Source organism: Delphinapterus leucas, chromosome 4 (assembly GCF_059928025.1).
Source record: "Delphinapterus leucas isolate spDelLeu-1000000601 "Yukka" chromosome 4, BTC_Dleu_Yukka2, whole genome shotgun sequence".
Classification (NCBI taxonomy): domain Eukaryota; kingdom Metazoa; phylum Chordata; class Mammalia; order Artiodactyla; family Monodontidae; genus Delphinapterus; species Delphinapterus leucas.
The window spans coordinates 98,564,820-98,592,014 of record NC_143132.1 but is presented as its reverse complement, the minus strand read 5'-3'; the positions used below and the strand labels follow the sequence as shown (position 1 = coordinate 98,592,014).

General features: G+C 36.5%; 1 protein-coding gene across 1 annotated transcript; it reads right to left on the bottom strand.

Annotated features, from left to right (window-relative positions):
- SERPINI2 (serpin family I member 2) lies at positions 1-27,195 on the bottom strand. Its single transcript, XM_022573021.2, has 8 exons — positions 26,931-27,195; positions 21,834-22,064; positions 19,845-20,039; positions 19,572-19,764; positions 11,464-11,561; positions 7,469-7,555; positions 4,322-4,411; positions 1-379 (listed from the first exon to the last, which is right to left on the bottom strand). The coding sequence occupies exons 1-8, from the start codon at positions 27,175-27,177 to the stop codon at positions 303-305; spliced, it is 1,218 nt and encodes a 405-aa protein (XP_022428729.2). The 5' UTR covers positions 27,178-27,195; the 3' UTR covers positions 1-302.

Here is a 27,195-nt window from a genome sequence, read left to right as displayed (position 1 = left end):
CAACCGCAAAAAAAAAAAAGAATACAGACTTTGATATCTAAGACAGGAATCTGATATCTAAGCTATCTTAGATGGATTGTTCTACCATATCAATATTAATATCTTATGTAAGTTCACTACTTTTGATTCATATATACTCTATAAAAATACAGAAAGAACAAAAACATTTAATGCATAATTTCATTTATTTATGAATACAGATTAATAAAGGCACAGTTTAAAACAGAAAAAGATATATAGAAAATATTTGATGAGGTTTTGACAATCAACGATTTTCCATATTCTGAGGCTGTGATTTTCATTCACAGTGAATCCAAATCTCTTGCCTTCATCTTCTGGGTGTCAGGATTTGTCACCCTTCCCATAAACAAAATTGAATCTAGGAAAAGAAAAAAAACTTTCGGAATTTCTGGAGAAAAAAATGACAATAATATTTCTTAATATTTTAACAAATCATTGTCTTTTTTTCTCTATATGGTAAATAAGCAATGTCTAATAGCAAAACCCACTCCTTTGTCTAAAATAGATAATTATATCATTATTAATCATTTTCTGATAATTTATGAAGTAAATTAACACCCACAACAGCTTGTCATGGAAAATGCATTAGTCCTGTTTTTCATAAAGGAAAGCAAAAATAAAGTGACAGAGAGGTGTTCTTCTAAATATAGAGACTCAGTCAGGCAAACTTAGAATAATAAAATGGTCATGAGCATGGACGCATTTTAAATTTAAGGTATTAGCAGTCATCTCTTTATGCATGTAATATAAACCACTGGGGTTAAAAGTGCAGCTTCTCACATCTCTTCCTTCAGCTCTGAATCAAAGCTTACTGCTAAAGACAATATTTTCACATCTCTAGTGCTTTCAAATCCTCACCGGTGATATAGTATAAAGCATAAATGTAAACACGTAAACATCTATTTCCAGCCATTCTGTGTGTGCAAGTGAAAAGGAACTAAGAACTAGAGGACAAAACAGAAATAAGTATGTTAAAATGCATTCACCTTTCTTTTCAACTAGGGTAAGGGAAGTGGCTCTATGTCAAGCGTTGCCTTGAGTTATGTCCCTTAAAGTCATATGTAATAAAGGTTTATTTCAAAAGTGATAAAATAAAATTTTACATTTTAAAGCTTACATGTATTTGAAATAACAATGGCAGAAATGAAATAAAAAGGAAGAACACTTTTTCATTAACTCCTTACTGTTCAGTCCAAAGACAGACACAGTCTTAGAAGAGTCAATAACATGGAAATAGACATAATCTCTAGCAGATTTTTTCTTTTTATGATTATAATTAATAATACTTTGCCTCAAAATTCTCAGAATAATTCCCAAAACACAAGAAAACAAATACTCTATTTTTCAGATAGATAGAGATACATAAATAACTTCCTCAGGTTGTATACTACATTTAGCCACAATAGGAATCAATAGTAACTCTTGTGTCTTTATAATTCTATGGCATTAAAGTGCTTATCAGAATTGCTTGCTTGGGGAATTTTTCAAGTAACTTTCATAGCAACTAACCTCATAAATTGAAGATAATAGTTTAAAGTTTTAAACACTGAGAAGTGTAGGACATTACATAAAAGCCATTTGTCCCAGCCTTTTTAATCTGTTTTTTTGACCAAGAGAACCACATTTTGAGTAGAGTCTTCATGCAATCACCAATCTACTCAGTACTAAATTGGACAGATTAGTGAAATCTTCCTTGACATAGTCACAGTGGACTCACAGGCAGGCTGAAGCAGAAATCATTGTTGTTTCCACATTTCTTTTCATGCCCACTTCTTAAAAAGTGTCCCTCATATTTAATCAATATAGTTATAAAACATCTCCATCCGATGGAAGCAGTTTTTACTTCATAATGTAAAAATACAATAACATAACCAAAGCTAATGACCTAGAGAAAAAGATTTCTTAGTGAATACCCTGCAGTCTGCTTCTCCCTTCAACCCACGACCTGAAAAAGTTATAAACACAACATTTTTTTATTATGTATGGAGTACTGTCAGTTTCAAAACCATGATTCACTACTTTCTGAGAAATGGCACATTTCATGTAGCATCTTTGAAAATTTTCTTCTGAAAGTCTCTAACGCTGGCCTATACCCTCAGCCTAAAAGAAGAAAAATTGTTCTTCATTTCCCTAGAAGTTTGGCTTGGTAAGAGGTTTGGATGAATATACTGAAATATATATGATAGGAAGTCAAATACTGATAGGAAAATACAAGTAATGTATGGATTTTGCATAAGAGGATTGTTTGACCTAAACAAAATTTAAAATTTAGGTAAAAATTGGTTGTACTAAATCTAAACTTATTCACCCTCATACTCCAGAAATTGTCAAATGAATATATTTTATATAAATCATTAAGCCATTTAGTAGTTTACTACACCATGCTAAATCACCAGCTTCGTTAATCCCAATGATTTCTTCAGTTCATTTGTGAGAGGAAAAATAAATAAATCACTGAATGTGTATTGTCTTAAGGTAATAACCCATTCTACATTTTATATGGCAACAATTTACAGCCTCCAATAAATGAGTGGCCATTCATTTTAAACAATACTTTCAGGGAGTAACCCTAGTTTAGAAAGTCTCATTACAATAGAGATCATAAAACAGTGGAAATAGGCATTAAGGGCCTGATAGTTAATTATTATCATAAATAAATAAATAAGTAAATTATTTTGGGTTTCGAATTTTCACTGCTGTTTAACTGATAGCTATTACATGTCCATAGTCATCAACTTGAAAAATAAAGAGTAAAACATCATTATGCTAAACACCATTATTTCCTAGTGCATTGATGCCCAATGAGCTTCATTTCTTTCTGTTCTCCATACTCAATAGTTACACACTGATGGCAAGAAGTTAGTTACCCTAAGGTTAAAGATGTATAGATCAAATGACATACTCAGAATATCTCTTAACACTGACATCCACTACTAGAATTGAAGTTGTGTTAATACAATCTCAGCAAATCTGAAACTGTCCCATTGTTTCCAAGATACAACTTTCAGAAAGGTCGTTCAGCATTAGTTTCATGGAACTTAAAAAAAGTGACTGATATATCCCTTAGGGAACCAATAATATCAGTATTGCTAGTTAATCTAACAGATTCAGATTCTGAAATTAACTCTGTCTCTTCTCCACGTAAAACAATTTATATAGAGAAAATTTCCATTTTTCTTCCTTCATTTATTCAGTCGTTCACTTATTTACATTTATTGATGTATTCACAATGAACACTATGTGCCAGGCAGTGTCACAGGTTTCATATATTCTTTTATTTAACTCTGTGAGATAAGTACTAATATTATGTTCAGATAGGAGGTGGGGAAAATAAGGTTTAGAAAGTATGTGACTTGTCTTACAACTATTAGTTCATTAAGCTGGGACTTGAACCCCAAGTCCAAACCTTCAATCTCTAGGAGCACTGATATTAAGTGCAAGGCACTTTGCCAAATACTGGGCTGGATAAAGAAATGAATAAGATATAATCTCTTTTCCCCTGGTTTAGAGTCCTCACATGGGGTTATGACTCCTGAGAAGTCCTAAATATACACTTAAAGAAAGTTTCCTCACTGTATCCACATTTCTGGCCTCTCTTTCTCATAAGAGAAATTGCAAAACATCTACTCAGACAATCTACATTAACGTTGCCATTGTGTCTAACGCCAGTCCAATCGACTACTACCCCTACCTTTTGTGCCCCTACCTTTTGTTCATTATCTTTCACACTTGCCCAAATTGGAGATTTGGAATAATATTTGACTCCTCCATCCCACTCAGAGCCTATAGCTAGTCACTTATTCTCTTGGAATCTACCTAGGAAACCTTTCACAGCTGTGCAACTTCCAACTTCCACTCCCATTGTGGCATCATTGAAAGAAAAGTTGACTTCTGAAACAAAAATGTCTTATTCTCACTACGCCACTTTTCAGTTGTATGACCTTAGACAAACTACACAACCTCTCTCTGAGCATCTATGTCTCTATTCATCAAATACCTAACTTATTGGAATGGTGTTAGCTGTGGAGATTGGTATTTAAAATCACTAGCACGTATAGTAACTATCTCGGCAGCTATTACTACTATTGCTCTATTTTAGGTCACTGTCATCTCTTAACACACAATGCCTGGTACAAAGCAAGCACTCAAGAAACAGACACTAAAAACATTTTGAAAAAAATTAAAATAAATTCAATAAATTGAAATAACAAATGATCTCAGATGTATAGACTGAGATTAGCATCTAGAACTAAGTCTATTTAACTTAAGCAGTTCCTCCAGGGAATTCTCAAAAAGGTACCTGTTGGGTTATTCTTCATAATAAACAGAAACGGATGGTTTGCTATAAACTGGTTTCGAGGCAGACTCATGATCGCAGGGACGTGTATGCCTATGAAATAGAGACAACAGTTATTTAGATGTGCACATTAAAAGATCAGTAAAGAAAATATATCCATAATATCCATACTATTTTTTGTAGACAGAAAAGGTCATTTTGTTTGAGAAATTAACATGTGGGAAAAAAACCATTTTCTAAATACAAAGAAATTTGGAATAAATGTAAAAATCAAAGATCAGAAGAATAAATATTGGATTACTCACTGAATAATTCTAACTTCACATTTATGCTCAATGAAGAAGAAAACCAAAACTTGTTTCAGTTTAGTGAAAGCAGTTGAAAATTTCATCTGTTAAGCAGTAACTTTCTGCTCACTTTTTATTTGTGTTATATGATTTATCTCATAATTTTTCAACTCCTAATTCCTATCCAGGTATGTTTGTACTTTATTTCTATTCTCCAGGCTTGTAGTAATCACATCTGACTTCAAATTTATTTTTTTTAACTTTTCCAAAATTATTCTGTGAGCTCAGAACTTTTAGGATTTGTGCTGTGAATGTGTATGAGATTTTTATTATGATATTAGAAGTTTGCTGCCTTGACAATTATTTACTATAATAATTTGTATCATGCTTCTCCATTGTGGCATTTATCAATATTTCAGAGTGGATAAATTTAAATGGCTGGATTGTTTTTCTTTCTAGATTAAGTATTTCTGCACTCAATTCAGATGTTTTATTTACCAGTAATGTAGTAATTTTGTATATTTTTTTCAGACCTATGAAAATCATTTTTAAAATGCAACACGTGATCAGAATTGAAAAACAAATGTAGAGAAGGAAAAAACTATTCCTCTACACTTTTTGTTTGTAACTGGGGTGTGCAAATTAAACTGACAAAAGACAGATTAACAAAATCAATGGTTTTATTTTGTCTCCACACAGGAGCTTCACAGAAAAGAAGTGAATACCCAAAGAAGGGGTTATATCATTTTAACAAAAAGTGGTAAATTGTGGAGAAGTGACTACACAAAGGAAAAGGGGTTTGAGTGCCTAGGGGTGGTAAATTGTGGGAAGGTAAATGTATGGGGAAAATTAATGGTATATAAGGATTATTTAGTAAGGGTTTCTTATGCAGACTCATATCAGTGCCCACTTTCATCTCCTATGCCAAAGGTTCCTTCTCTTGGCATGGAAGACAAGAAGGGAGACACCTCCACAAGGGAAATCTATGCCCTGATTTTAGACATGTAGGAGGAGGGTAGAGAGCTCTTTTTGTATCTGCTATTTCTCAACTGCCTTCAGCTCAAAATAACTCTTCTGCAAAAATGGCATATTTGGGGGTGGCGTATTCTGATCCCCTTCACAATCCAAAATAACCTTAGTAATATTAAACGCATGGCATCCTTCTACCTGAAATATCAGGGCTATGGTAACCAAATTACCAGTGAATATAGACTCATGTCTGAATTAATGAGATAATACAGAAAAGCATAGTCAGGATCACACCCATTCTCATTTGGGTGAATACTTGAGTTCTTTTGTTCCTGAGCATCCATTGAGTAGATGCCTGAAAGTCAAAATACTCACACTAACTATTTAAGTGTGATACATCAGGGTCACTGCTGATCCCTTGATGATTGTTACATCCTCTTAGAGAGCTCTACACTTAAAACAAGAGGCATCAGGTGATAGCAGAAAGAGTTCTGAACTTGAAGTCAGGGAACCTGATTTCAGTCCAAACCCTACTGTCTATTATTAGCATGACCTTAGGCAGACCACGTCACACGTGTGCCTGTTTCTTCACTGACATAATGAGAGGTTCAGACAATGATCTATAAGGACTCTTCCAATTCTGTGTAAAAGCAAGTGGAAAATTTGTCTACGTGAACTAGCAACTTCATCCCAAAGCCACCTTTGATTTCTCCAAGGATTGTAATAGCTCATCCCCTCCAATCTAAGTTCCTTGAGCACAGTAATGCAAAGTCCTTCAGGAGATGACAAAACAGTAGTGGGAGTCCAGTGTGCCCCACCCAGATGTCAAAATCCATCGCCATTACACAGCATTATAAATTAATCAAGAAATTAATAATGTGGATATAAATTTATCAATATGACTATTTAAAGGATGCATATCTTTTACATACAGGTTAAAGTCGTGGTCTGAAGAATTAAAATAGACTTATGAGGAATTCATTAAAGTTGCCCTTCCATTTCTAATTGAATTTAAGGCTTTTCTCCAATTATTTTTTGAGTATTACTTTTACGCAGCACAGATACTATTCAAAATGTTCAAGGAAATATATCATTTGTTCAAGGAAGTATATCATAGAAGTGGTTCTCAAGCTGTAATATGCACACAAGTCACCAAGAGACCTCGGAAAATGCTGATGCTGGATTAGTAGGTCTGGAGTTGAGCCTGAGGTTCTGCATTTCTAACTAGTTCCCAAGGGGCACTGATGCTGCTGGTCTATGCATTACACTCGCAGTTGCAAGGATAGGCTCCAAGTCACTGGAGAGCAGTGTTTCTCAACCTGGGATTCACATTGTTATCACTTAGGGAAAGGTAAGAAAATACTGAAGGCTGAATCTCATCCGCAGAGATACCGATCTAATTATTTTGGGGCGCGGTCTGGGCACAGAATTTTTAAAAGCTTTTCAGCTGACTCTAATGTGCAGCTAAGTTCGAGAGCCATTGCCATAGAGATAACAAAAGTCACATTAGAAAAGTAGGGACTAAGAGTGCAAAGGAAGAATGAAATTAGTACAATTTCTTACGAGTGAACATTCCTGAACAATCATGATTTCAGGTTTGAGCCTACAGTTTTCTCCACGGGTCCTATCTGCTAATGGGCAGGTAATCCAATTGACAAATAAGTAGATATCAGTAGATGAGCCTCAACTCGTAATCAAGTCCCTTCCCTTTTCTTTTGCCTTAAGCTCCAGCCGCACAGATGCATAAATAGCTTCTATAGCCATTTTTCCCTTCCTTCAGTGTACTGGACAGCAGGAGGAGAAAAGGAGATCAGAGGACCACAAAGTGGCAGCATCCTCACGCTCATTTCCTCCAGTCCTTCCTCATGGCTTGCTGTGACATCATTTGTCCTACCGGTTGATGTTGCAGCTTCACTGCCATCTTCGTTTATCTCAAAGAAAACTTGTTGCATGACTTGGGAAACATACACCTCAGAGGAATCTGTAGGAAAATATGAAAGTGCATTGAAGGGTTAAAACTCAGGGCTATTACTTATTGGATCCCAGGTGAATTACATTTTCAAATGAACGAAGAAAAGGAAAAAATTCCAAACTCCTTCCAAGTTAGTTAATTTGCTAGAGATAAATGTGGTTTAGGTTTAGCTCTTGCAGAGACGATGTAGAGAAGATATGGAGAGACCAAGTTTAGCTCAGATATAAAAGATAAAGATAGAAGGCGATAAGCCTCAAATCAGGTACCCCACTAAGTGAAATATTTGAATGGACAAAGGGTTTTGCCTGCCTTAGTCATGGTCTACAGGCAAGATGAAAAAGGCTTTACAGATTTGAATTAATCCCACCCTATGTCTTCGACCTCAAAGCCAACTTGCCTTTTAAATTCCATATTGGGTTTTGATCTGAGTTTAGAACAAAATTTACTTTCCTTCAAGACTGATGAGGCGATAGAAGTCTAAAGAGCTTTTGTGTCATCTGTTACAAAATAGCTTCAGAGCTATGCTTTAAAACCTGTCAAATTTCTAGTGTAACATAGCGTCTTAATAATGTTTTGTTCTGCAGTGGAAACAAGCTGAGAGAGAAGGCCCCTCTCCTCCCCTTGGTGGAACTGATGTATGTGTGAAGCGTTTCTGGTATAGTGACCTGTGAAGAGTCTCCTTGAGAAGGGGGAGTGAAACCATGAGTTCAGAAGCCACCTGCCACCCCCCTGTGTCCAGACCAGATAGATCTGACAGTGTTCCTCAGAGAGACAATGGAAAGGTGATCGTGAGTTCAGTGGTGGCGAAAGGGTGAGGAAAGGAAGGCGAGCCTTGAAACTTGAAGAGAAAGGAGCTTTGTCCCTCATGAGAGAGAAAGTTGATGTGATGCAGGTGGACTCCACCAAGACGACCGAATTTAGAAGGATTCATGAAGAAATAATTTAGTCAAGGGGAACCAGCTCTGACAGCTTACAGAAAAGTAAATCCCCTCAGGCAAGATAGATGTCATCAAAGGGTTATTTGCATAAAAATTGGCTTCCTAAAAATAAGTCCAAACTGCTTGTAATGACTCTGTCTGGGCCCCTGATTACCTCTCATCCTCATCTACTACCCTCCTCTCCGGGTCCAGTAGCTCCAGCTACAAGGTCAAGCATCAAGACTTTAGCCCCACCTCTCCGTCTGCTTAAAATCCCTTTTCCCAGAACTTTCCCTGATTGGCTCCCTTGTAACTTAGGTCTCAGCAAAATGACACTTCCTCAAAGCAATTGTCCCTTCTCACCATGTCTAATTCTGCTCTTATCTGATCTAAATCTCTTTATCCCATGACTCTATTTTAGTTAATCCATAGCATCTATCACCTCACCATTTAATTAATTAATTACTTGTTAATTGTCCATCTGCCCTAACAGATGTAAACTTCATTAGAAGAGGGAATGTGTAGATTTTATTCAACTCTAGAAAACTGCCTGGCACATAGTTGGCTTTCAATAAACACTTACCAAATAAATAAATCAATGGATAAGGCTATGTCTAGTGATAGAAACATGTAAGATGGAGAAAAGGGGGCATCCACATCATTAGTGTGGGTTAACTAAAATGCAGGAGTGTGGCTTTTTAAGGTCATGCAAATAAGCATGTTCTTTTCCCACAACTGCCTGGAATATGATGGGATTCACATATAGAGCACAGAGTAGATGACCAAGGGGCTCATGCAAAGAATGAAGACCGAAAAGCAGGCTGCGGTGGAGTGGAGAATTTCACGCATGCGGTTTAGCACTGGCACCAGACCAAGTGACTCCCTGGCCATTAGACTGAGCAATTTGGTCTTCTGTATTCCATCTTACAAAGAGGGGGCCCGGTCTTGGAAAAAGAACAGGACTTGGGAGATGATAGATTAGAACAAGGGATCTGAACTTCATAAACTCACTGGTTTCTACATCTTTGCAATAATTCTTTCCCTTAATTTCCTATGAAAATTCCAAGTATGTCTTTGTCAAGTTAAGAGGGCAAGAAACTTTCAATAGCTTTGCTAGAAGATGTGCCAGTAAATATTAATGTGCCATTTACTCACTTTTTTTTTGTATTTAACATTTACTGAGTGTCCACTATATAATAGATGTTGAACAAGGTGATTTACATATATTTTTTTTCCACCACTATGAGATATTATCTCATTTAATAGGTTAGAAAGTTGAAGTTCAGAAAGGTTAAATATTTTACCAAAGGTGACACAAGAAGTAATAACGGTTAGAAGTCAAATATTCATCATAAAGTTTCCAAAATAACTCTTTTGAAAACATTTCATTCAAAACTTGTGAATGACGTGAGTATAAGATAGTGTCTCTTTTGTGTAACTATCACAGAGCACTAGCATTGGACTGGTTCACAGTAGCCTTTAGCAAATGTTTATTGTCTACTTACAAATGGTAAGTAGGGATGGCAGGGAATTAATTCACTATTCTCCTGAAGACCAGAAATAGTGCCAGTCTTGACTGTGGTTGTTCTATTTCAGGCAATAAGACAGAACCAAAGAATCAAAGTAGTTAAAACAACTCAAATAGGCAACTCAGAGCAAAATATGTTGGACATTTATTCTTTTCTGTTCAGGGTTATTCTCTTGCACAAATTCTTTTATAAAGCATTTTGGAGGTATTTTCTTGATAAATCTTCTTGTAAAAGGAGATTTTATAGAAGTCACAAATTTCTGGGAATTTGCAGAGTGAGTGGCTGTTTGAAAGCCTGAGATATAGCAAGTGAGCTTCCGAAGGCCAGAAAGAAATCTAAGAGGAAGAGGTGTTTAAAAAATGGCTTGGTTTATTTCAAGTTGGTGAGGTGTCTGCATTCCAGGACACACTTAGATAGCATCCTGTTGCAGTATTTAATTTTGACTGTCTCATTCCTGATGCTGATGAAATTGTCAGAGAAGTCAGATCTATCTGGCAGTGTGAGAACAGCAGCTAAACCATGCGTGAAGGTGATAATGAACAGCTATGTCACCTGTGTACCCCACCCACTTCCTCTGCCAGGAAAATTCATTCATTCTATTCATTTACTCACATAATTGATGAGTGCATAAATTAATGAATACTTCTCCAAAGCCCAAATTTTATATAGGAATACACAATAATGCTGGGTTATGATATCCAACCCCATCAGACAGACAAGCCTGTATCATTAGGACTGTTGTGGGTTTTTTTTTAATATATAAAACAGAAGACTGAATTTAAAAAAGGGTAGATAACTTAGGACAAATTGGCCCTCTTCATCCATTTTTTTTCTCTTTAGTTATTTTTGAACTAGTGGGTACTGCCAGGATGAGAAAAATTAAAGACTGTCTTGGGCTTTGTTGTGTAAGTAAGTGTCTTAACTGTACACAATTTCCCAGATGCCAGTTAGCATAAAAGCTCCATCTCCTCAGATATGTTGTCAGTCTCAAGCTAAATCTACAAACTGCAGCATTACAATTTCTAGATTGTGTTCATCATCCAGCAGCTTGTGGATGCCTATTTCATGGCCTCTAATATTACCGAATTAACATTTGCTAATTGGTTTATAAAAGTTTTATTAGCTCTGCTTAGATGAGAGCCTCAAAGTTGTAATTCCCATTATTCAGATAAGGAAATCCAAACAGGGCTGGAATAAAAGTCCATATAATACTTTTCCTACACAGTCTTACTGTAAGCGTGGTTAGAAGTTATCTAACATTCTATAATGCTGTCTGACTTTCATTAAGCAAAACTACTTAAGTGCAAAATAGAGTGCTTGTTTACAGACAGCTTGACATGACTATGACGTTTATTCTCTGTGTATGTATCTTCTGGGGCCAAATGCTCTCTCAGTTTTAAGATCAGTCAGTTAACATCATTACTAAGAAAACATATTTACATGATAATATAAGAATAATTTTCCATATTACCTGTTATTCCAGAAAGGTCACAGCCAGCACTAAATATCTCAGTTATATTCAATGAATACAAAGCTTCTTTGAAGTCTAATTTTTGCTCTACTTTAAATCTGTTATAAAAAATGAAGAGGAAAATTTTTGAAACACTGTACACATTTTCTACCAAAATGATTTTTATAAAATGGATGACTTGGAAGAGATTTTATTGTGAAATATTTTGTTTTCATTATCCCAGTTACGTTTCCTCACTTTTCACACCATTTTTCCCCAGCTCCACTGAGCAGTTCTGAGTTGCTAATAACTTGTTTCCCAGATAAATGGTTGGCTGGGAAGGGAGAAGCAAATACTCTATTTTTTGAAGTAACACCTAACAAAACAGGGTGAATTCTAGCTAAGTTTTCAATTATTTGCTTCTTCGCTAGAAATGTAAAGCTTCCCTCCAGCAACTATACACACTCAGATTTTTCACAGCATCAAAGATGGTTCCTGGCAGGCATCCAAGACTATGAGCCGGAAACAGAAGCCAACGGTCCTCAGAGAAGATTGTTGGCTACTGAGGTACAGAGAGGGGGCATTAGAAACCTATGAGCCTTCCCATCCATTGTCACAGTTGATGTGACTTCCTTCAGTTTACAGACACACCTAACATCTTCCCCCAAAGCCCTGTATTTTACAGGTAAAAGATTGAAAGGGAACTAAATTCCTTTCCAATAAAGTAAAAATTATAGGAAAAAAAAAAAAGCTGGCCAACACTTCTAATTCAGGGCCCTAAGTTAGGACTCCAGATTCTACGCAAGTCTCCAAGCCTCCATTTGCCTGAAGAGGGAGCTTCACCAAAGAATCTCAAAGATTCTCTCAGGTACTGATCTTCTATGATTCCAAGTCAACAGCAATCAGTGACCCTCACTTTCCCATTTCAATAAAAAGGGGGGCGGGGGGGCGGAAAGAAGCTAGTACTTACTGGCTTTAGAGATGCTAAAAGAACCATTTACATTTTACAACCAGGTTGGAGAATTTGTTTCTGAAAGAAAAGAGTCTAAAGTCCTCCAACAGGGGGCTACGTATATTTCCTGTCTCAGGGAAATCCCAGGACAGCTCCTGCCCAAGGAGCTGTGTCTGTGCCCTAGCTGGGTCTTTGCCCCCGTGCTCTCTGGTTTGGATGCAGACACGATTGCCCAAGCACAGGATCCTTGCTTAGCTAACAGGTAGGCCCACATCTGGGGCTAGAGATTAGCTTGTGCAATCAGTCTAATTAGATCATTGTTTTAATTGCCAAATACTGAACAAGCTTCTTAATTATAGTTCTTCCAAACAAGGAACATGCTGTGGCAAAAATTTACTGGCCCTAAATTATTTCTTGGTAAAATATTATGCCCTTTTGGAAGATGTTTATTCATTCAGAACCCTAGCTAACTGGAGATGGGCACAACTCAACATGCACATTAAAACCTACTGATAATGAAAATAACTTGTTTTATGCCAATCATTTTCAACTTCTTCCTTTTAACTTCCTGCTAAGAAAGATAATATGCAGCATGATGGCTTTGAGGCTTTGGGGTTGTTCTTTTTTTCTATTTTCATTACCACACTTTTTTTATACTGAATGGAGTATGGGCTTCTAAAAGGTTGAGGAACAATGCTCTAGTCCACCCATAATTTGGCTATTTTTAGTATAATAGTGCAATGATTTTGGGATAATGACAAGAATACTGCAAGACTTATTACAACCTCTAATAAGGTCTAATCATACCAGAGAGTCATTTAAGTAACAGTCTTTCTCATAACATAGTCCAATGAAACCTACAGTGATAGAAACCCATTCAACCATTTAATAAAAGTATAATCTATGGCCGATTTCTAATTAGCCATAATTATTGGAGCCATGAATAGCCAGGTGTGAAGTATGCAGGTCCCTTCCCAGTCAGAGCTAATGTGCTAACCTCCACTGCCTTCTAATCTAAATATAATCCCAAATCGTAATCTCGATCAATACAATATGTGTAGTGTTAATTGTGTCCCTCTTCCAAATTTTGTGGATCTTAATATTTTTTCTAGATGTGGTTCATTTCCTCTTTTCCTTGACTCTCCTCTAAAACTGTCAAAAAAAAATACAGCTAAAGGTAAAAGAATGAGTAGCAAAAGGACTGGATAGACAATGACCAACCAATCATGAAATTAATTTTGTAGCATATGTAAACATTACCTGCCTCCTTAAAAGGTAGCAGTTTACTGCCACAGGCTACCATTGTGCTTAAAAGGGTCTCACACAGATTAAAGCTGCAGAAAACGAAGAAACACAATTCCGAATTTCTTTTTTTTTTTTTGGCAGTACGCGGGCCTGTCACTGTTGTGGCCTCTCCCGTTGCGGAGCACAGGCTCTGGACGTGCAGGCTCAGCGGCCATGGCTCACGGGCCCAGTAGCTCCGCGACATGTGGGATCTTCCCGGACCGGGGCACGAACCCGCGTCCCCTGCACCGGCAGGCGGACTCTCTACCACTGTGCCACCAGGGAAGCCCCAATTCAGAATTTCTGTTTGAAGAAGGAGTCACTCCTGGTCTGCAGGCCCTACTGTGGATTGGTGTTGTCCCTTTCTTCTCCTTTATACCCAGGACTCTTGTTTAATGACAAAATGTCTTCAACTGATTTCCCTCAAGGTTCCTGTCCTTATTGTTTGGAATTCCACTTTTGATACAGTGGACTTGAGTCATCTTTGGAAGGTTCAGGCTTAGAAACAACCAAGTCTTAGGGCTGCCCACAAGGATAAAAATATAACACAATCCTTGACAGTGGTGGACTTGGACTATTATGTGAGTACATAGTAGTTTCTGGCCACTTGTGTGTGTGTGTGTGTGTGTGTGTGTGTGTGTGAAATATTCCATTGGCCTCAAGGGCTGAATTAAAAATGCTTTCTGTCACATAGGAAACATATCTGGACAATGCTTAATGTAAACTTGGACTCCAATTTGTATCAGTGTTTGATAGGCTAAAGTGAAAGAACATTTAGAATCATCATTGCAGCTGGTCATGACTTATCTATTCTCACACCCAGCCTCATTTTCCCTGAGGTCACTTTCTCTCACCCACACACAGTTCACATTCACACACTTAGAGATCCAAAGCTGTCTGTTTGGGATTGACGTATATACACTACTATGCATGAAGTAGTTGGCTGGTGAGTGCCTACTGTATAGCACAGGGGGAAAAAAAAAGGTACAATCTGTTTGCAGGACATATATTAAGTTAACGTGAAAAATGCATTCAAATATACATTAGGTGCAGACAAACACTGTTTGATTCCACTTATACGAGGTACCTAGAATAGTCAAATTCACAGAGTCAGAAAGTACACTGGTCGATGCCAGGGGGCGGGTGGGGGAGGGAGAATGGGGAGTTAGTGTTTAAAGGGGACAGAGTTTCAGTTTAGGAAGGTGAAAAATTTGGGAGATGGATGATGGTGAGAGTTGCACAGCAATGTGAATGTACTTCGAGCCGCTGAACTGTGCAGTTAGATATGGTTAAAATAGTATGTTTTATATTATGTGACTTTTACCACAATAAAAAAACATTTAAAAATAAAATAAAATAAAAGAGTAGTATTTTGAAATACAAATAGCTACAGTTACAGCAGCTAATAATAGTAATTAGCTACCATTACTGACTGCTTGGAACTATACTAAGTTTTTTACATATATTATATCATTTAATCCTTTAAATGACGTTATGAGGTACAGAGTAGTAGTATCGATTTGCAGATGTGGACGCTGAGGGTGGGAAAATTTAAGTAACTTTCCCAAGGCTAAATAGCTACTCAGGATTTAAATCCAGAACTGTCAGACTCTAAGATCATGTTCTTCACCACTGTACATACCCCTTCTGAGTGTGTCTCAATAATTGTGCAAAACAGCACTCACAGTCAGTAGAGAGCTTCCCAGAGATGCTTCCTTGTAGGAGCAGATGGCTTTGCTCAGTGGGATCCACCAACTTGCTAATTACATTGCATACAACGCCCTGAGGTTAAGCAGGGGTACCGGTCAAAGAAAAGAACAAAGCCCACCAAAGACAAAGGCCCCTGAGCTAACCAACCACCAATTCCCAAGGGAATCCTGACTTCTTATTCAGTCCCACCCCCCTGCCTAGAAATGAGCTGGTCTTAGAACTAGATTTCCTGGGATTATTTCAAACATCCTAAGCACTTCTCTCTTCCCTTTCGGATGTTGAGGTCGGATAGCATCGGCTAATCCAGTGCCAAAACCTCTAAATCACATGGGATCGTGCAGGAGAGAGACATCAGGTAGACATCAGACCCACCCCTCACCACCACCACACACAGACAAGGCCATGTTCTGAGTCTGCGGATGAAGAATTGCACCCAGAAAATGGCAATGGGGCCCCCCAGGACTTTGCGCAATCTTTAGATTGCATTATTTGGTCAAGTGAACCCAGTACCTTAGTAGGTTTACATTTTCTACACCTCAGCAGCTATCTAGAAAAGCAAGTTCCTAACTCATTCCCATGTATTATCTTTTCTATTTGGCAGGCAAGCAGGGAGGAGAAAGAAATAGAAAATATAGAAAAGGAAAAACAAAATGTTCATAATGCCATAACCCTATTACAACTAATGTTAACATTTTGGTAAATTTCCTTTGTTTCTTTCTGTAGATTTGTTTCTTTACATAGCTGTAATCATTGTAAAAATTTTTTAATCCAGTTTTCTTTCTATTAAAATATACCATAATTTTTTCTCGTTATCACAGCCTCCATATCTATCATTGTTATTGGCTAGGTTACATTCTACCACACTTTTCTTAAAATTCGTTTACCGTTGAACTTTTACATTATTTCTGTATTTTTTCAAAATAAACAATGCTGTGATAAAAAAAAAAATCTTTGGTGCCTGGAATTTGTTTGGAAAAGGTGGTACAACTGCCAACTAATGTTTCTGCTTCCATATAACTGAAGATTTGATTTCACCTTTTAAGGCAAGTTCTTCATTTGTTTGGGAAAAGCAACGTAGTGAGCTTTTTTAATGCAAATAGAACCCCTGGGATGGAGATGGAAAACTTTGAGATGATGAGAGTGGAATCTGTTCTACCCCATATGAAGACGCTGTTTTCACTAAGGGTTGAAATCTACTGTTATAGATTCCTATTACGACTAGGAATCTGGCCTTAGAGGGGATGGAAGAAAATCTGCGTTACCTTCATTTTATGCTAGGAAAAGTTGGAGGACTCTGGATGCTGGGTAGGATGGAGATGGGAAAGACACCCCTTTTGGGTGAGTGGGCCCTGGCACCATGACAATGGCAGGCTAAGGATAATAATGGACAGGGGAAGACTCCCTGGTACAAGAAATGACCTACATTCCAGGAATATTCATCCCTGAAACCTGGTTTTAAATTTCTTTTCACCTTGTAAGCCCTTTTTATTATTAGATTTCAGTAAAGTTTGGTTAAACATTGAAGTTGCTCTTACTTGTAGTAGCTTGCCAAGGGCTACCTTAACAAATTACCACAAACTATATGGCTTAAATAACAGAAATGTATTGTCTCACAGTTCCGGAGTTTAGAAGTCCAAAATCAAGGTGTCTGCAGCATTGGTTCCCTCTGAGAGCTGTGAGGGAAAGATCTGTTCCAGGCCTCTCCCCTTGGCTTGTAGATGGCCATCTTCTCCCTATGTCTCTTCACATCGTCTTCCCTCCCTGTGTATCTTTGTATCCAAATTCCTCCTTTTTATAAGGACTCCATCCATACTGGATTAGGGCCACTCTAATGACTTCTCTTTAACTTGATTACCTCTACAAAGACTCTATCTCCAAATAAGGCCACATTCTGAGGTAGTGGGAGTTAGCATTTCAACATACGAATTTGGAGAGCTCATAATTCAACACATAGTTGTTCCTGGGCAAATTAAAAGCAAAGTCCGTGTCCACACTATGGGAGAAGTTGTATGAGAAGTGTGGCTACAGTTTGGAGTGGCTGATAACAGGGCCAAGCAGTCTGGAAAAGCTGTCCAGACTACAGTAGTCTAGGCAGATTTGTGGACTGTGAACCATTCCTGTTGGGATTCCTAAAATGTTGGAGAAGGGAATTCTGAAAAAAGCCTGTATTTCCTATTGTCAATTCAGTTTGGAACTTATACATTATTATCTAGGCATTTGTTATCTAGGCTAATGAAGATGAAGATACCTTAGTTATAGGTACCATTATCCCCATTTTGTACTAATAAAACCACAACTCAGGACATTAAGTGACTCTCCTAAGACCCCACTACTAGTACATAGCACAGACAGTTCTCAAACTCAGGGGTATTTTTGTGTGTGACCCCAAATATTAATCTTTCCAAAGGGAAAAGAGAGAGAGAAGTAAATTTGGAAGTAACCAATTCCAAAAATGATTATTTCTATGATCAATAGGTAAACCATCTATCACATACACCATTATATCCCTGGTGTTTGGCACGTAGTAGGAGCTAAAAGAAATACTCTTTGAAAGACTGAATAACATCCAAGTATAGATTTACAGATGGTAGAGAACTGGAAGAGAGATTGGAAAGAGAGAGTCGATATTAGAGACATGAATAGTAAGGAACAAATAGAAGAGAGAAGAAGAAGAAATTTCTGAAAATGAAAGTCTGGTAAATATTATCTGGGGACAGAAGGAAAAAAGGTATAAATCAGGGAGAGGAAAATTTCACAGAAAGAGAGAAAAATAAATAGAAGTAAGTAATGCCATAGGGGTTAAAGAAAGAAGGGTTTTCAAGAAAAAGGGGATGATTAAAAATATTTGGATCCAGAGCCCAGAGTCAGGGTGAGGGAATCATAGGATACCTCTTTCTCCAGGATATCAAGGAAGACAGAGGAAGAGAAGTTTAGCAAAAATGTACACAATTTTTGACGTGAAGGGTAGAGAGGTGAGTTTGCATGCTAATATGTTTTCTTTAAGGAACAGGTAGTTGAGACATACATTGAGAGTAAGAGAATCAACATGAAGCAGTGCCTGGAGAGCAGAGGTAGTCTTGGTGAGGTGTTAGAAGAGAAAGTTCTCTGAAGAGAAAGACTACTAAGCTCCAGCCTCAGGGAGACCAGAGTGACTGATTTGGAGAATTTTGCTTAACAAAATCAGTAGCTGGGAAGCAGGAGTACCTTGTTGAGGAGAGAACTACAGAAGGACAAAGACAAGGTGACAGAAATATTGAAAACGTTTGGTGAGAGTACAATTGAAATAACTGGCTGGATCCCGGCTAAGTGGGAAAGTAAGGAAAAGTCAAGAGGGTGGAGAGGTGGAGGGCCAGGAAGGCCTTGATGAGTGTTTCAAGAAAAGTTTAGAAATGAAGGGACAGAAAATAATCTATTAGACATCTGTCTCTTTTTAGAAGTTCAGGTAGAGTGTGATTTATTTGGGCACCTCTTACTCTCTGAAGTTTCTCCTGTCTCCAGGAACCAAGATATCAAAAAATTAGTGTTTATAATTATGGCTTCCTGAGATACACCTTTGTGATGTCCATTTTGTATTAACTATCTGAAATGACCCCAATATTTCATAATAGCTATAAATGGAAAGTAACTTTTTAAATTGTGTAAAAATTAAAAATTTTAAAATATTTATATAAATATATATACCCCAATAATAAAAAATGACCCTAGGATTTATATTTTATATTTTAATGACTCTTACAGCACTATCTGTCAAAGGCACTTTCACATATCTTTTAATTGTAGAGTATTGCAAGAGTCTTGGGGATTATATTTTCCTTAAACACAATAGAAGACAAAATATTTTAAATTCCAATCAGGAAAAAAAAGTTAGAGAAAGATACGTTTGTATAATAAAAAGAATAATAATCCCCTTTAATCCCAGCATTCTGTTTTGAAGACTTACATTTCTTCGTCTCTTTCAGAGAATATTGAGTACTTAAATTCCATCCTTGTCATGGCAAAGCAATGCTGGCAATGTTCAGACCTGCCTTTGTAACCATAAAGTAGAGTAACAATTCCAAATGGGTTCTTTTCTTTTTATGTTTGTCAATAGCCTTTTAGAGCATTGGTTATCTTTCAACCGGCTACTCAAGTCCCTCTATAAGTGAAAACATAAGAACAAGAATGATAAAATGACATTACCAACCTAGGGAGGCTTATTTCCACTTCCTCTTCTTGCATCTCAGAGAACCACTGCAGGATTTGATGAGCAGTAATTAGCTTTTCCATTTCTTCTATGTTCACATCTTCTGCAGGAAGTATGATAATTAAACTAAACTCATCACCTTTGTAAGGTAATTCTAAAACCTGGTAGTTCATGGAGGACTCAGAAAAATAACCTGGAACAGAGAAAATAAAATATTAATGTACTTGGCAATTCCCAAAATAGTGCTTTAGAGTGTGATTTTGTTCATATTACCATATTTTGTTCTCAGAAGAGTCTTCATCATCGGAATTTTGACTGCTGCACCATATTTCTGAGTGAAATTCATCAGCCTTGTGTCTTCTTTTCTAAATTTCTGTTTCCAATCCCCCTTGAAATAAATAGCGTTCACCAAAACAAGTCGAGTCAGAGGGCCAAATTCCTCCCCTGAAAATATGTCTTTAATTTTTCCTGTGAAAGGAATAGAGGAAGAGGTGGGAAGAAATATGCAATAGTTATTCAAAGGAACTGCTTTAAATAGAATTAAAACAAAAATTTATTTTGCTAATCAACTAAAAACAGGGTGCTTTATCATTTAAACTTGGCAATTTTGAGAACAAAGGGGAGCTTTATTAAATATTTCACTTAGAAACAGGTACAAACAGGATTTCACTAGGAAACAGGAGGTACATGATTGTCTTAGGCAAATTTGGACAGCCTCTCTTTAGTGAGATTATTTGTGTAAATTGTTTTTCAGACAGAAAGAACAAAACCTAAGTATCTCTTCCTGCATATTTGTCGGTAATTTTTAAACTTTATTTCAAGGTTCTTCAGCAGGTCAATCAGAATTAATACGTTAATGGTTCACTCAAATTCTCCACTCATGCAGCTGCAGCCACTGACCATTGGGAGAAGACAAGAATAAGGTTGCTAGTATGATTTTCCTCTTCTAAAAAACCAGTCTCCTGGACTTCCCTGATGGTGCAGTGGTTAAGAATCTGCCTGCCAATGCAGGGGATGAGGGTTTGATCCCTGGTCCAGGAAGATCCCACATGCTGCGAAGCAACTAAGCCCGTGCGCCACAACTACTGAGCCTGCGCTCTAGAGCCCACCAGCCACAACTACTGAGCCCGCATGCCATGACTACTGAAGCCTGAGCACCTAGAGCCAGTTCCCCCACAACAAGAGAAGCCACCACAATGAGAAGCCCACACACCACAAGGAAGAGTAGCCCCCGCTCGCCGCAACTAAGGGAAGCCCGCGCATAGCAACGAAGACCCAACGCAGCCAAAAATTAATTAATTAATTAATTTAAAAATAAATAAATAAATAAAAATAAAAAGTCTCCTATTTCTATGTCCAATGAGTATTTCCAAGCTGTGAGTCAACAGCATGATCAGGTGCCATGGAGCTGTCTAGGGATGTGTATCATTGTGTATCCCAATAATAGGACTTTCCTGTGAACACTGCTCGCAGCACCCAACTCATATTTTCAACTTATGCTTCCCCATAGGAGGCTCCCCATGAAAAATACAGTGGCGTCTTACACATCACAGTTTTTTTAACAGAACGAATGAACAAAGAAACAAGCTACTATTAATTGAGGACCTGATATATGCTGTTCACTTCACATACATTTTTTTTAACCTTCCAATAATCCTGAAATGTTTTAATAGTATCCTCATTTTAAATGGAGCATAGTTTAGAACCTGTCAGAATTTGAACTCAGATCTGTATGAGTTTCATCTTGTGTTCTACTATATCACTCAGTAGCACCTTTGGAATTTTTGCCAGCTTACACTTAAAGTTTAGATTACAACTTTATGACAGAACTATCAATATTTATTATGAAACATTAACACATCCAACTAACATGAGTTAATTATTTACAGTATATGTGGGAAAGAAGGCATCTGAGATGGTCAGATCTAAGTTTTACCTGGCCAAAGATATTATTCCTGCTGCCATACTTAAAAATCCTATACTTAAACAAAAATTATTATTAAAATTCTTCCATCAAGAATTCTACAAATAGGTGTCTCTCTCAAACAAAAAATAATAATCTGTATACCTTTCAAAGCAGCTTACAATTTCTCTCTGTTTTACAATTTAGTATTAATTTGAATAACAGGAGAGCAAAATAGGAGATTTGATCCCTCTGAACCATAATTTAATAGGAAAATATTCAACCATTCTTTGCTTTAAGATATTAAAAACCATGAATACAATGGCAAATAATGACTTTATGAAAATGGGAAACTTTACCATCTGTTTTGCTTTCTACCCAGGTACTTATTGTCTCTGCACAAGCTTTTGCATTCTGAAAATCCACCAGTTTTATGGCACTCTGAAAAAATTCCTTGTTGTCATGGAGATACTGTTCTTTCACAGTGAATCCTTCTTGAAGGTAGAGGGCATTGGCAAGATTAAATGTAAATTCTTGTTTTTTCTCTGAGATGGCAGAGAAAAATGACTTCAGCACAGAAAATTCTTCTCCTAAAAAATAATTATAATGTATACTGACATATTGAACAACATAAGAACAACAACTTCTCAGCTTTGCTTCTAAACGCTCTGATTCATATCACCAGTTTTTGCACCCTTAGGTATAACTAACGATCCTTTATAAGTTAGTATAAATATTTTAAGCATTTATGTCCTGTGGAATATGCATTTTGTAGAGAAATCAGCTCTCCTACAGGAAAAAAAAATGTCCATGTAAATTTGAAGTTTGTCAAAAACAAGAATATGCATTTAAACAGGCTGAAGGAAAACTCCCTCTTTATAATCAAATTTAGCTCATTCTTAGTTGTTGGAAAGGTATCCTTAGAATCTCATTCTTTGCATAACATGCAATATTTATGAAAGAGGAATACTAATGAATGCTGATGGGGGCTAAGACAGTGATGAGCAATCCTTTTCACTACTACTTTTATTTCAGCTTAAGAAAGAATTGCTCTCTTATGAGTAACTGTGCCTGTCCAAGTTTTGAAATTTATGAGGTACCCCTATAATTATCTCTGGAGATGCATAAGAATCAAAATTACCTATTTCTTCAGGTTCATGAATCTATATACTTTGGCTGTCTTTGTGAACAATAAAAATCTTTAACCATTCCAAATATAACCACTAGCCAAATGAATCTGTCAGAGTCAGCTACTAATCACTGTTGGCCCATTACTTATTTATCACTGGGTCATTCTGACCACCATGTTTTCAGGAAGTTGTATGTGCTGTGAGAGAATTCAGCTCTGATCGTTATTCAGTGGTTTCCTATTTATTACCAGAGGGCACCAATATTTTTCATTCCTTTCTGGCTTAATTCTGGAACTCAACTGTTGAATCTGGGAACTGTATTTCAAATCCAAGGTTCCTTCAGAGCCTTTGTTTATTTTGAGTTAAATACTGAAAATACCGCTTTCATAACTTAAAAGTTGATTGCATGCAATTAATCTCTATTGAAGAAAACACAAATGGTTCATCATTGGGAGATGTCCATTGAATAAAGAGGGAAAATAAAGACTGAGAGGAACTTGCTATGAGGTGTCTACTGGAAATAAAGTGTGTAAGTGTGTGTGTAAACCTTTTGTCAGAGAGCTAGTGGTCCACAGGGCATTTTTGTGCAAATAAGAACTCATGCCCTCACTGAGTGGTGGTGGTAGGCTGCATGCCCATACCTTGTCCAGCTGAGTGGAGACTACATTTCAGTCCCCACTTGGCTCTTTGTCCTTGTGCTCTTGTGCAGATACAACCTACATAACCATAGAGCAGGCTTGGAAGGTATATTGCATCATACTTCAAACTCCATGATTCTCCCTTTGTGGCGATATAGACACAGACATAAACAATTTTAGTTACAAAAACTTACTTCCATATGATTGGATATGAAGAATATCAATAATTCTTTACAACCCTGGAATTCCTTACATAAGGAAGAATGTTAATCTATTTTACTTGTTTATACAATGATTTCAGATGCAATCATTTCTTGCTATTGGAAGCTGAGAGAATATCTCAACAGCTGAGAGCCTACAAAGAAGACTTTCTGGGGGAAGGCATAGAGCTTCTCCAAAAGAATTAAGTAAGGTCAGAAATAAAGTGGCAGAATTTGAAACCAATTTTCAGAAGTTTGTAATTTATGAACATCTTTAAAGGAATGGGGAAAAAAGGAGAGGGGGAGAAAAAAATAGTTCCAACTCATTTGTCAGAGCAAATAAATTTATGTCATGTACTTAAGGTCTAAGACTGTTTGACAAACAGTCAGCTGCCCTTTGATAAATCACTGGACTCAGAAGTCAATGAAAAAATGTCACCAGTAGCACAAGTTTGGAGAATATAAAGTTATCTGCCTTATACATTTGATTTAATTTACAGATTAATAGTTTCTTTTAGCACAGATCAAAAAGAATACATATCCATGGCTCCTAGTAAGCAATGAGAATAAGTTTATTTCCTAAAATAGAGCCATGGAAAACCTACCAGTCATGGAGTGAATGTGACTTTTGGTTTGGTTGTACCAGACCTCCAAAAAAATGTTCTAAAATTTAGTACATGTTTATTGCTCCTGCTATTAAAAGCCCGAAGACCAACCATGTGTACAATGTGAGAGATCCAAAGATGAAAACAAAGGCAGTCATAGGATTATAGATTATTTTAGCTGAAAGGTCCAGAGAAATCATCTAATCCAAACTCCTCTTTTTATAATGAGGAATCTAAAATCCAGAGAGAAAAAAAATAAAATTAAATAAATAAATAAATAAAATCCAGAGAGATAAGATAACTTGAAAGGTGCCCAATCACAGGTCATTTTGTATGCTTAACTGAGACAGGAGTTCATGCTCTTCTCTTTCTATAACCCTCTTGGAATAAAGAAGCACCTTTAAGTTAGTCTTCGATTAATAAGCAGCATCATTAGAGGCAAAGCAAAATGGAGTATTATCAGATGCTCAGTAAACTGGAGAAGGTAAATTCTGAGCTGACGCTTTGGCAATGGGGAAAGAAGGATAAGTGAGGATACTGAGAGCTCCAGTGGGGGTAGGGTGCTAGGAGTTGTATGCCCATCTGAAGAATAAGCAGTTTAGATGTGAAACAGGTTGGTAGCTGGAAAAGTAAAATATAGCCTGACTGAACAGATAGCACCGTTTGACAATCAGAGGGAATTGAAGGCAGGGCCAGGACCAAGATGGGTCAATGAGACACTCATTTTGGTATAAAATTTAAGGAGATGCCAACAAATTCAGTAATCAAGATAAATAATATTTTACTGCAATATATTTTTAAATCAATATTAACACAAAGAAATCCATGATGAATGAAATATGAAAATTTTAAATAAAGACAGGCTCATTGTTACTGATTTTTCTTTTCGTCTTGGGTTCCAATATGGCTCTGCTAGGCACTACCTTCTAATCTGTCATACCCTTTGTTCTACCCTTAACACCATTTTGCTTTTCTTTCTTTTCATCTTCCTGCACTTTTTCTCTCTGTTTCCTTCCTTAACTCTGTCTTCTTTTTCTTTATTTCTTAATTTTCCCTTCCTTTTTTTATTTTCCAGAGTTTAATATTTCTATTTTCTCCCTTTCTGGTTGGTCTTCTTTTCTTTTTTGTACTTATCCTCCATCTGTGCTTCTTTCTCCCTCCCTTAACGAAGTATAATAGAAAGCAAGTTTGGTAGATTTTGTTACGTGTGTTAAAAGGTTAATGTTTAATTGTCCATATATACTCTTTCAAAGAAAATATTAAAATATTCATTATTGCTCTTGTGACCTATAACCCTCAGGGAATCATTTTTAGAATTAGTTCAGGGCAAGTTATTCAACCTTTCTCTGACTTGGTATCCTCATCCGTATAGTAGGGTTATGTCTGACTCACAGAGTAATTGTGAGGATTAAACGAGATAAGCACATAAAACAGTGACTGGTACACTATATATATATATGTTTGATAATGTCATCATTATTATTACTATGATTATTATTATATTCACAATCCAGAGTTGTTAAGACTCCCATGTTCCTCTATAAGATGGATTCATTTAAAGTAATTTAAATTTCAGAGGCTCTAATTTTGCTAGTTTATCGTGGAATCAACTTTACATATCTTCATAAATGTTCTATTACTTTCCAAAGCAGTATCATGTGATATAAATGTTTCCGGGACTCTGTAGTGGGATTTGCTGAAATTAATACAGACAATGAAGACTAGATCTGCAACACAGTGGCTTTATTTTACATTATCTACAAAGGAAAACTCTTGCAATTAACTTCACTATCACCAACGTCTTTTCTACATAAAATTGCCTTTATTTAAAACGAAGCAAATAAAACCTTGTAAATAGTTTATTCAGAAAAACAATTTCCTAAAAATAACTACTCTGTGCTAAGGCAAACATACTGCAATTGGTTATAGTTACAGTCACTAAATGTCCAAATCAAAAATCTGGAAGTCACCTCTGATGTTTAGCACACAGTATCTGACAGTGATATAAACATTTTAAACTAAAATGGAAATTGGAAGCGCAGGATAACCAGGGAGATGGAAAACTACCCCCTGAAATGGGATACCAGCACTAAAGCATCAACACAGTATCTCAGATAGGCCTTTGGGACACTAGAAAACAACTATTCACGTGCAATGGGTTATATAAATGCTTCTTTTTTAAAATTTTCTTTAAAAACTATTCAATAAGCTTTTAAAATATATAAATGGATGCTTTTTCTTGGTCTCACTTAAGTGAAAAGGTTAAATTCTAATTAAAAACTAATCTTTAAAAGCTTACACAATAATAAGAGATTCACACAAAGATTTCTGGGTGAGGGTACTCACTGAAGCATTTTTATAAGAGAAGTATTGGATATTACCTAATGAAGAAGGGTTAGGTGAGTACGCAATAATGTTTTCATCAGAGGCAAAAAGACACAGCAATTAAAAACTACATTCTGAAACAGTTGCATGATATGAAAAAATGATCAGGACACAGTAAGTGCTAGTAGAAGAATATGTGTATACAAATATATGGGTGTATATCTACTCATACACACACACACGTGCACATACAACATAATCTCACTTAAAACTGGCTAAAACAGGCTAGAATAAAATATACAGACATAGTCACAATTTTTATGTGTATAGAATTAATTTTTTAATAAATTATTTTGGTAATATTTTCATTAAGAAACAATTATAATTATTTACATTGACAATTATTTGCATTTAAAAATCTCCATTTTATTATAATTTCATACTTTTCATAACTTTTTATATTTATTAAAGTTCTATGACCCTGAGCTTCTCTGATAGTTTAAAAATAAATTTGGCCAGATCTTATCCAGTATAAATAATCATATGTAAGAATCTCACCAGTTGAGGTTTCTTGAAATTTTAAACTTTGTCTTATCTGCTGTTGTGTTATTCCTTTTGCTCCCAGTTGTACCACTCCAAGGGCCAGAGTTGTTCCAAAAGGGGAAATTATGATGTTGTTCTTATGAGATAAACAAACAGCTTGATAAAGATCCACTGCAAATTCGGTATTTCTTTGAGCCAAGGGGCTTGAGGCTTGACTTCCAGAAAAAGTCAACAGGAGACTCCACAACAAGATCTTATCCATTTTGACCTCTCTGCATTG

Bases quoted from the DNA above. Each gene is read 5' to 3' on its own strand.
- SERPINI2 (XM_022573021.2), bottom strand. From the start codon at position 27,177: ATGGATAAGATCTTGTTGTGGAGTCTCCTGTTGACTTTTTCTGGAAGT. The intron at 20,040-21,833 runs GTAAAGTTTCCC...TTCCTTTCACAG, and splicing joins GGTAGAAAGCAAAACAGATG to GAAAAATTAAAGACATATTT. The intron at 11,562-19,571 runs GTTGGTAATGTC...TTTTTATAACAG, and splicing joins GTGGAAATAAGCCTCCCTAG to ATTTAAAGTAGAGCAAAAAT.